The following is an 11,976-nucleotide window of genomic DNA, read 5'->3' as shown; positions in this document are numbered from 1 at the left end:
TCTGGTTTGTCCACATACAGCTCCAGATGCTTCAATCACAATTTTCACGCTTCATTCGACAGCTTGAATATGTCAAGGACAGTTGAAAATATCATTATTGCTATGCTTTTTTGGATTTTCAATAATCTAATGCAAAAATCTAAAGTTAAAACTTTGAGAATTAATAAAAAAAAAAAAAAAGTTTTACCAATTTAAATGTTTCTTGATCAATAGTTGATATAATTGAGGTCTCCGTAATTTGATCATTTTCCCAATCAATTAGTTTGAAGTAGTCATTTGCATTTTTTTTAATTTTTATATATATATATATATATTTTTTTTTTTTTTTAATATTAAATTTTTAGGGTTGCTATACATCCCGAAAAACCGGGACTGTCATACCAGTTTTGGACTTCACGTCACGGTGTCACGAAAAATGTTTTCGGGACGTCCATATGTCTCGATTTCGACATTTAGAGGAAATGTAGTATTGTTTAATTTTTAATTTCGACCATTTTATTTCAAAGTACATTTTTAATCGTAATCGATTAACAATATATAATAAAAACATAATTTGTAAATACACATATAAATATAATATATTTTATTTTACAAACATTTTTTTAAATATTATATTGCCGGCCATTAATGGTCCTCTTCAGTGGCGTATACATAACTTTTATATGTGGGGATCATTTGCAAACAAATCATTATTTTTATTTTATCATAATTTTTTTTTTTGCGTATGTATCTAACGCCCTCACAATAAAAACATTATTTTATAATATTTAAAAAAGGTCTGGGGGGATCTGACCTCCACATTCCTCCCTTATTTACGCCACTGATCTTCTCAATATATTAAAAGTTATATAAAAAGTATATTACTCAATATTGTGTTTGTGTTGTCCCGGTTTCGTCTTAAATGTATGGCAACCCTAATTAAAATTCAACAGTGGAGTTTTAAAAGAAACAAATTTTTTTAATGTCTTTGCGATCATCAAATACATATAAACATATAAGTATATTTTTAGGTCATCCAAAGTACATATTTCGTTGACTTACAGGGTCGATAAATTTTTTTAAGTTTTCAGGTAGATATCGACAAAATTGTATAGTTTTCGAAAGATATTTTGATCCAGATGTACAAAATGAATTCATTTTTATATAAAACCACATGAGACTGTACACTTTTATAATGAACTCAGCTAAATTTTTTATATTTTCTGTTGGAAATTCCATAATAACAGAGCCGTATTTAAGAATTTTACACCAGGGGGCAACAATAAAAAACGACTCATTTACCAAATACAAATTTCTGCAGATTGAAAAAGATCTTTCTGAAAAACAATTCGTTGCTGGTATACACTAAAATATTCTAAGTGCAATGTCAACATATTGATATATTGTTTTTAAATCTTTGGATCTATCGATAGTACTCGATCGTTACCGAGTATGTGTGAGTGTCGCGACGCTATGATTGGTGATATATATATATATATATAGTTTTTGAGATACACTTTTTATTTTGTAAAGAAATTTCACTTCAAAAATATTAGATTATTAAATATTGAAAATATAAAAAAAAATTAGACGCCCTCTCATATTCAGCCGCCCGGAGCAACATAACCCTGTAGCTCCCCCCTAAATACGGCCCTGCATACTAATATGTAATCTTAAAATACGGTTTGCAGTCAGTGGCGCAACCAGGGGGGTGGACTCCGGGTCTGGACCCCCCCTTTGGTACGTATAATAGTATATTAATATCATATTCTAGATATATATATTATAATTTTTTATTATTTGTATATTAGTTTATTTTGTCAACCCCCCCCCCCCATGAAAAATTCCTGATTGCGCTACTGTTTGCAGTAGTAAGCCACTTAGAATGTAATTGCTTTCCTAGATTTCTTCTAGACAAATGAACACTACAATTACCACAAGAAATATTTAAACATATTTCAAACAGATATTTTTGGTCAGTACTTAAATCAATTTCATTGTATAAAAAAGGTAAATTACTTTCATTTCGATAAAATTTTACCACAAGTAGTTTGTGACATATTACTGTTTTTTTAATAAACCGGAAAATCCATGGGACCCGAATGTTTTCCCATCTAAATGTTGAAATAAATAACGTAGAGGTAGGTAGTTGGCACGGAGTTGACAAATAAGCCAGCCATTGAAGTGGTTTTTTTTTAAATGTTTTTCTATTTTTCGAATCACACCTGTTATAAAGCCCGTGCTGTTCAACTGTACCATCACAACCAATCGCAACAATGTCTGAAGTATTTATATAATTTGTTTCTAAAATATGAATAATACTATTTTTAATTTACAAAGCAGATCCATTTGCTGGTGTTGCGTGATATATATATTTAGATCCTAGTTTGTGTATAAGTGATATATGTTCTTCAGTTATTATTTTTCAATATTATTTAAGTCCTTCTTTTTGATTAACCATAGTTTTATCTTTTCGACCATCGAAATAAAATCCTAAAACTTTTTTGTTTTGTAGTTTTTGAAGATCATTACGTTTTCTCAAAATGTAGCAAAAAACGACATATATTTGTTGAACATTTAATTAAAATAATACATAAAAAAATACATTTAAAATTATGGAATATACTATAAATATTTTCTTTCTTCAAATTTTTAAGAAATGAATTTACTAAAATCATTTTGTATGTAGTTTTAATCTACGAGGAAGAAAGGAATTAATATCAAATACTTATCCTAAAATATATTTTCTTACCTAAAAAGGAATTAATATCAAAATATTATTCTTAAAAATATTTTCTTATCTAAATATAAGGCTGAGCAAGTTAATGATATTTTTTACTCAGTTAAGTTAATTGAATTCATGTTCAATTAAGTTAACAATTAAGTTAACGCACATGAGAATTACATAAATTAAATTAAAAAATATCGTTATTATTGTACTATTGTACGACAATAATTTTAGCTATATTTTTACAAAAAAAAAAATAATTGACACTTGCCAATCAACAAAACGTTATACAATTTTTGTAAATGAATTTTCCACGTCCACATAAGTAATATATATGTAATTAAAAAATATAAATTTTAAATTTTTCATAAATAGATTTACCCTTTACATTAGGTACAATACCAGTAAATATTTAAAAAATGTTAGAAGAAAAAAAAACAAGAAAACATCAAAATATGTAATTAAATTCATAAAATAAGCTCTTAAAATATAAAAATTAAGTAAATGTCATAATATGCAAAAATATACACTAAAAAAGTTAAATTGTTTAAATCGTTGTCATAAAACAAATGTAGTGCTTAGTAAATTATGCGACCAACCACAATAAATATGCAAATGCATATAAATTCACGCTCTAGTCATTATATTATAGCCATTGACTAATATAATACCTACTATTTTATTAGTTTGATTAAAATTTAATTTAATTCAACATAGAATTTCAAACCATAAAAATAAATATACTATACTACTATAAATATACTCATAAACTTAAAGTAGTGCCTAAAATTTGTCATTTTTTCTACTAAGTTCACTCTACATTTAAGATAAATGATTGTGATGTAATCTTCAATTAAAGATAAAACTATACCTAAAAAATAATTTAAATACATCATAATTTAATGTAAATTAAAAGTATAAAGCAGGGGTCTCAAACTTTTTTTTACGGCGGGCCGAATCTGAGATATTTTTTGGCATCGCGGGCCAACATTTTTAAAGGAATAGAAAGGTTGTGAAATTGAAAAATAGATAAAAAGTAGGTATTAAGAAAAATGTACATTTATTTATATTTTTATAACTCAATTGTATTTTTTTATAATACGTATAAGTTAAATTTTTAATGAGAAATTTGGAATTGCTTACTTTTTAAAATTTCTTCGTAATTTGCATCAAATTTTGTGATTCCAATTAGCAGCGTCGCTTGTATATGTTCATCACTTAAATTAGTTCTGTACTTAGATTTGAGGTATTTCATTTTTAAAAACGTCTGCTTGCATAAGTATGTGGAGCTAAATATTGACGTAATTTCACGTGCACGATTTTTGACATTTAGAAATGACTCCTCTGGCAACATTGTGTAAAATTTTTGGAGACTATTTTCCTTGAAATAGTCTTTGAAATTGTTGTTTGATATGAGATCGATAACTTCTAGTTGAAGATCCGTTGGTAAAGTTTTTATTTCTACGGCAAATAGATTTTCAAAAGTTCGAATATGGTTTTCTGTACTTTTAAAATCTCTAAAGTGGGTCTGGAACTGCTCTTTTAAATAAATCAAAACCCCAACAGCAAAATCGGTAGGAAATTCTTTATCATTTTCAAATTTGAATTTGTTGCAAGTTGGAAAATGGGCAAGATTATTTTCTTTAAGTTGCTTTGTGAATAGAGTTAATTTTAATTCAAAAGCTTTGATGTAGGTGTATAGATCTGAAATTAATGAGTTTGCTGCTTGAAGTTTTAAATTTAACTCATTCAAAAACGTTATATTAACGAGAAAAGCTAGTTTCCATAACTATGACAAATCAGCTAACTCAGTGACAACATGATATTTTTCCGTCGTAAATATGTCGATTTCTGAACGTAAATGAAAAAATTTTTTCAAGACAATACCTCGGCTAAGCCAATGAATTACACAATGATAGGGAATATCTGGGTACTCACTTTCAATGTCAGCGAGAAAGTTATTAAATTGACGATGACTGAGAGCAATTTTTCGATTATAATTTACAATCTGCACAACAACATTCATAACTTCAGATATTGGGGAATTTTTCCCACACAAAGTTTGTTGGTGGATAATGCAGTGAATAGCCATTGCTTTTGCTGCTCCAGTTTCCAATACAGCTTCACACATATTTCCAACCAAACCTTTATGAGTTCCAGACATATTGCGCCCTCCATCAGTAGTTACGTCTTTTAAAATTTTAAAATCAAGACCCAAAGCAAAAATAGTTTCTTTTACTTTTAGAAAATTTTTATCACCAGTACATGTGTCTTGCATTGAATGGATTGCGGCCAATTCTTCAGTTATTTTAAAAAATTTATCGACTCTACGAACGAATAAAAGCACTTGCGCAGAATCTGAAGAGTCGGTAGATTCATCCAAGGCAATTGAAAAATATTTGAAATTTTTAGCAGTGTCTTTTAATTGGCGAACAATATCGATTCCGAGATCTGTGGTCGTAGCGCAATTTTATTCGCTGATAAGCTAACAGAAGTGAATAAATTTAATTTATTTGGACAAATTTCTTCAACTGTCTTCCAAATACATTTTGACGTGACCGTTTTATAAAAATTTATTTTTGAGTTAATAAATTATGTTTTAAAATTTCAAACTTATCTGATCGTAACTTACTAGAAAGCTCGTTATATGTAGATGTGGTTTGGTTTCAAAATGTCAACGAATATTTTATTCTTTTAAAACGGCAACCTTTTCCTTGCAAATAACGCATTAAGCAAAATTATTTTGTTGGACAAAAAAGTAATCATTATTCCACTTTTCGTTTAAAACACGGCACTCTTTATTTACTTTCCTATTTTACTTGAGTTCATACTAAATTCCAAATAAGTACAGAACACAAAATTTGATGAGAAACAAAACTGAAATTATTTTAAAACTTATTAAATTCAATATTATATATCTACAAATGTTACACTATACTTTCACACTTGGAAACGTTCGATAGTGTTATTATTACGGTGTCGATTGTTAACTCTTATTTAACCAACGGCCGGACTAAACGCAAGTACACTCCAATTCCGATAAGTGTGGTCGATGGGTTCTTCTATTATTAGATTCTTATGTATGCATAGGCGCCAAGTACATGGGTGCTCGGGTGCTCAAGCACCCATTGAAAATATTCATTGGGTGCGGATCACCCAACGGTCAATATATTAATTATAATAGGTAAACCGTTATCATCACGTTCATTGTATGATATCAGTGGCTACACAGCAAAACCTCGTAAGTCAAAATTAGAAAAAAAAATTTTTCTTTTATTGGATGCACTGTATTTTTCTGTACATTTTGATTTCTCCCGGTATTTTCATTAGATAATACCACGACTTAAGATATAATATATTGTATAGATATTATCTTAAATCGTGGATAATACACAAAAACAATTTGTTTTCAAGTCCGTAATCATATAACAGTACAATATATTTTATTCATAGTCGTAACCATTGTATCAATGAGAAAATCTTTTTGTTTTACGTTCATCATTAATTTTATAAAAGTGACAAAGGTCTTGCAGTTATCAGGTTACCAGGTTATTGAAAATTTAGTATAGGGAATAAAAGGAAAAGCCCCTCACTAATACTTGACGTCAGTTGCACACAGGATTTTTTTTGGGGGAGGGGTGTTATTCTATTAATAATTTACTATAGATATAAATATTGTATAGTCTTAACATTATACTAGGCCTCGGAGAAATTTCGAGGGGGTGAAACCCCTTACAACCTTGCGTGCACCACTGCTTGATATTGGTAAGAGCACCCAATACATTTTTGAAAACCTGGCACCTATGTATGTATGTATTCTATTATTATTAGTTAATGTTATATACATAAGTAATACTTATAAATAACACCAAAAGAAAAAAAAAATTAACAAATTAATTTTATAATTAATGAAAACTAATGTTATTTTCAAAAGATTAATTTAATTGGGCCGTAGGTTGGAAACCTTTGGTATAAAATATCAACCTATTCTAATAATGGTTTATGAGTATGTAGTAACTGTTTTTGTGATTTTCAACGGATAAGATTTTATAACACTTGTTATAAAGTTTTTAGTATAGAAAGTGCGTCATAATACACGAAATATTAAGCTTTAGCCTAAAATTATATTAATCAGTGCTCGACTTGTGGGGGGACGGAATACTAATTTTCAGAAATTTTATCGTCTCTTTAGTATTATTACTTACGTAATAATTATAATGCTTAACAAGTTTTGGGGATGCTCTTTTTCTAGAGTAAATAGAGTCCTCTTTCTTTAATTTTGCCAAGTCGAGCACAAATATAAGCCTTAAAAATTTACTTTTTAATACGTAAGAAACAAGTATAAATAATCTATACAAATACTATGTTTAAATTAAATAAAACTAACTGCTGATAAGAAAATAAAAATGTAAATTCAATTTAGTATTTATGTTCAATATTTCTATTGTAAGAATTTATATGTGGGGTGATTCTATTACTCACCGTGTCTTTGCATATTCCGTAAATGCTTATTTAATACAATTTATATAATTATACTAATTCTAAACTAGTTAAAGTATAGTACCAATTAATTTTTGCTAAGACAACATAATACATATTATTATTTATAATACCAACATCAATCACCAATGTACTTCGGTGGTAATTGAAGGCGATGTGCCAAGGTCTCAGGCAACTGAATTCACCACCGGTTATTTTTATATGAAAAATATATTCAAATTGTAAGGCTTTAAAAAAAAAAAAAATTATGACCTATTAACTAATGATGGGTTTGTGATTTTTTTGATTAAAATTTAAGTTGCACATTTTACTTATTTAGCTTATAATTAATGTTCATGTATTGGAAATAAAATGAAAATTGTTATTAAATATCTACTATTTACAGTCGGCCTGTTAACTTCTAAGGTTATTATATCGTCATTGTATTTTTGTGAATTGTACTACAAAATGCAAATTATTGTAAATGAGTTGGTATCAGTCGGCTTAATTGAATATTTTTATTTATCGCATACAAAATATAACTTTAAATAACTGCTGTTCAGTGGCATGAATGCAGGTTTGTGTTTGCACCCTCTCAACCTCAAGAAACATTCTTTTGCAACTGAACTTTGATCGGAATACAAATAATAAAATCATGGTCTTAGTATACCAAAATTAAATAAATTACAGCAATTATTATTATATTAACAGAAATTATGATTTTATCTAAAAATAAACTATATTAAATAAATTATATTATTATTACGATTTATTCAGTTATATAAAAATAGTATAAACGACTGACGACAATAGTTATAAATATGTGGACTATAAATAGTTGTGTAATTAAAACTAAAAACAATTTAAAAAAAAACCCTAAGTAACAAATTACAGTCCTATTTCAAGGAGAAGTGAATCTTAAGTACAAAAATTACAAATAATAATATTAATGATAAAAAATTGTCATTATATCATACATTGACTTAATATTTAAATATATAGATGAATAAATTTTGACATGTAGATATTAAAAATTATAGTCTAAAATGTATAGACACAAATTACACATCATCATACACGTAGTCAGCGGTATTGGTTTGGTAACTAATTTATCTGAAAAATGACATGGAGATAATGTAATAAAAATAAGCTTAATTATGCTAATGACATAGATTAAAGGTGATAACAGAAAATGATGTAATACAAATGTTGTAGATAAGTATAATTTATTATATATTATGGAGTAAGGTAATTTTTAATTCATTATTTTAATTGTGAGATGAATATGGTTAATTGTAAACATTTATATAATACAGTTTACAAACGCTATTGTCGATATCTTTAATGAATTTATAATTTTTATATTATTCAAGGAATATTAATAATAATATGATACTGCATTCTATGGCTGTGATGACGTATGTTCAAAAGTGTCCCTGGCCCTATTTTCTGGAGGGTCGATTTTTTTTTAATTTTTTTTTTTCAAATAGAATTTCACTCCTATTACGAAAAAAAAAGGCTTATGTGATGTAAAAGATTCTCTAAAATTTCAAAATTGAACACTATTATTTATAAAAAATATTATATTATTTTAAAATTTTAATTAGTAAATATCTACGGGTTCTAATATATGCGTATGTGTATAGTATACAGTCCATAAGAGCCCATAGGCCGATTAATGGAGGGCCAATTATTAACACTATTGAGTTAGTAGGTAGTGATATCTCACACTCTATCCCCCTCCCAATGACGTCACTAAAATTAACTATGATTCATATAAAAATAGGACATAGGTAATTGGCAATATTAAAAATCTTTACGTTATTACTATTCAATATAAAATTATTAAAAAAATTGTAAAGAAAATTTAAAGGGTTCTATTTGATATTTGCAATATGTTAAATAGAATGGTTTAATTAAATTTAGAGTTTACATTTGAAAAGTTGGTTTTGATTGTTTAACGATACAAATTTCTAATTACAACTTTAAACAGATGTGTTTTGTGTGCCCGGAAAGTATACTTATATGATACTACATATATATATATATATATATATATATTATGGTCCAGGTGAACTAATCAGTCATTTTAATATAATACCCGGCGGACATTGTATACAATATCTAAGATATTTGAGCAAAGTAAACAATACATATTTTATTCTCATATAGACTAGTTATTGTATATAATTCTAAAACTGGTGCGGCCAATGTGAATATTAGAGGTATTTTAGAGTGTTATATTTAATAATTTCTTTTAGGCACTGCTTCCTTTCAGTTACAATAACTTTTATCAGTAGTCTCATTAATAATCAATAATTTGTTGCCATTTTCAAATGCAGTCCATCAATAATGAACAATTCATATCGCAATTATTATTATCTTGGAACTCTTATGCAGCTATATTTATTATAGCCAACAGTACACATACTGCCATTTACGTGTATTGTTTAGTGCTGTGTTTTAATCGTGTAGTTACTATACATATTTAAGTAAACATAAATATGATGAACTTATAATACAATTAAAATAATTAAAATCGAGGAAAATGAAAATTCCAAATGATTATAAATTGATTAAGTAGTATTGTTTGGGCCGAAACGAGGGTCGAAGGACCAGTCACATTGACTAATATAAAAATAATAATCATATAAAAATAAAAATATAATTTGTATATGGCGGGTGCCTATAATTTGTGGGCTAAGCAATTCCACCTACTCCCCGCGATAATTTTGGAGGTAGGCAACCTAAGGTGCGTACCTCGCAATTGACCGATAGCGTTCGGCGGCGGCCACTGACACGACGGCGGCGCCCGTAAGGAATGGAAACAATTTAGTTATACAAGGGAAAAAAGGAATTTGAGTTTAATTATCGGGGGGAAGGTCTCTGTGGTCGAATCGGTCTGGTGCAATGACCATAGAGCTCATACACAAATCGGACGAAATACTAAAATTAAACAATCAGGCCACACTTAAAAAACTAACACTTACAACATTTATGACGGCTGACGCTGGTAACTAAAATGGTAACGATGATTGAAGAATTCACGATGGATTACTGCAACAGGAATTGAAAATCACAATACACACGACGACATATACAAATACAGGTTATTGGTAATCAAATTAATTTATTGGTAACATGAAGTTAAATATTTGGCACAAATTGATTTGTACGGCGATGGCCAGTGACAACAATAATAATAATGAATATTTATAATACTATAATAATAATAAGAAAGAATTCATTTAATATGAATAATACAAAATATCTTAATGACGAGAGACAAAAAAAAAAGTTACGTGGTGTTACAATAACGACCGAAAAACGAGTGACAAAAATAATAATAATAAAAGACTGTGGTGTAACAATCGCAATCGACAAACAAACGAAAAAGATAGACTAAAATAATATAAATATAATGAAAATAATTATCAGCGTTACATAATACGGTTAATTGGCAAAAATATAAATAAGAATATAATACACAATTAAAAATTCACATAAATACAATTGGGAAGCCGGAAGAGAGAAGCAGATAAGGAAAAAAATGGACAGTGCCGCCGTGCAGATTAACTCGCGTATGCATCGGGTTCTTCCCAAACAGTCCACACATACAAGTATGATACCATGAAGTGTGTAATGTAGAAAGACTTGTCCAGTAGGATGATTTAGGGGATTCTGGGTGTACTCCCCCTTAAAAAGTCCTCCGTAGTAACCCGCAATACACTAATAATATTCCCCTTAAACTGCAACCCTCAACACAAACAAACCTTACAAAAACCACGACTCTTCCCTTAAAATATAACCCTCAACACAGGCAAATTTAACGATAATCAGTACCTTCCCCTTAAATTAATATTATTTCCAATGGCAAAACACGACCTTTCCCTTACCGTAAGCATACAAACCTTACTAAGACCTTTCTCTTAGAATACAACTCTCAACACATACAAACTTAAAAAACTATGACCCTCCCCTCAAAGTACTATTATTTTAACTGACGAAACACAATATTACCCTAACCCAACACAAACAAACCTAACGATAATCAGTACCTTCCCCTTAAATGTAACCGGCAATACATAGAATCCAAAAATAAAATTTCACTGCAATAATATATATTCTATACAAAATACGATGTATCAAATCAGTTAATACAGATCTTTATAATACAATATCGAGAAAAATCATAAATATCTATAACATGAAGAAAAAAACAACAAATGTCATAATAATATCGTGTAGATATAGATTCGTCATACACAGCATAAAGGATAACTTAAGTTAATTTATTTAGAGATCAATAGACCGCTGTGCGCGCGAAATTCTCGCAGGTGTATATTACGAGAGCTTATCGCCACGGCAGAATCCGGTCGATTGCCACACGTATAGATGGAAAATTAAAGGATGAAGGAGGAGGGATATAATAAAATGATCAGCTATTGGTTTATCAAATACAAAATCTTATTATATTAAATTAAATAAACATTGAATAAGCTTATTAACTAAAGGCAAAGGGGGGAGAAGCAACGTATAATGCATAAAATAAATATAAAATAAATGTCCCCAATGGGCGCACAGGACAAATATATTTGGTTTCATAAAATAATTAAAAGGTTGACCTGTCTCCAAACGGCGCCACGATGACTGGTATCCGAAATTATCCACGTCCACACTAAAACTAAGTTTCACCAAGTATAGTTCACTTACTAACACGACGAAGGCGTATGTATCACTTGTACGGCGACGAAGGCGCACGTATTGCGTATACGACGACGAAGGCGTCG

At 28.8% G+C, this 11,976-nt stretch overlaps 1 protein-coding gene across 1 annotated transcript; it reads right to left on the bottom strand.

Annotated features, from left to right (window-relative positions):
* Positions 1-3,824: 3,824 nt before the first annotated feature.
* On the bottom strand, positions 3,825-5,255 carry LOC112686607 (general transcription factor II-I repeat domain-containing protein 2-like). The gene is made up of 3 exons (XM_025558979.1): positions 5,240-5,255; positions 4,646-5,158; positions 3,825-4,411 (listed from the first exon to the last, which is right to left on the bottom strand). Exons 1-3 carry the CDS (start codon positions 5,253-5,255, stop codon positions 3,825-3,827), a joined length of 1,116 nt encoding a protein of 371 aa, XP_025414764.1.
* Between the last annotated feature and the right edge of the window lie 6,721 nt (positions 5,256-11,976).

The sequence above is a fragment of the Sipha flava genome, unplaced genomic scaffold, assembly GCF_003268045.1.
Source record: "Sipha flava isolate LNK unplaced genomic scaffold, YSA_version1 317_pilon_pilon, whole genome shotgun sequence".
Lineage (NCBI taxonomy): Eukaryota > Metazoa > Arthropoda > Insecta > Hemiptera > Aphididae > Sipha > Sipha flava.
This window is presented reverse-complemented; position numbering and strand designations above follow the sequence as displayed.

Excerpts from the sequence above, each read along its gene's own strand:
- LOC112686607 (XM_025558979.1), bottom strand. Across the intron at positions 4,412-4,645 it reads CTTTCTCGCTGACATTGAAA|ATCTATACACCTACATCAAA; the intron begins GTGAGTACCCAG and ends CATTAATTTCAG.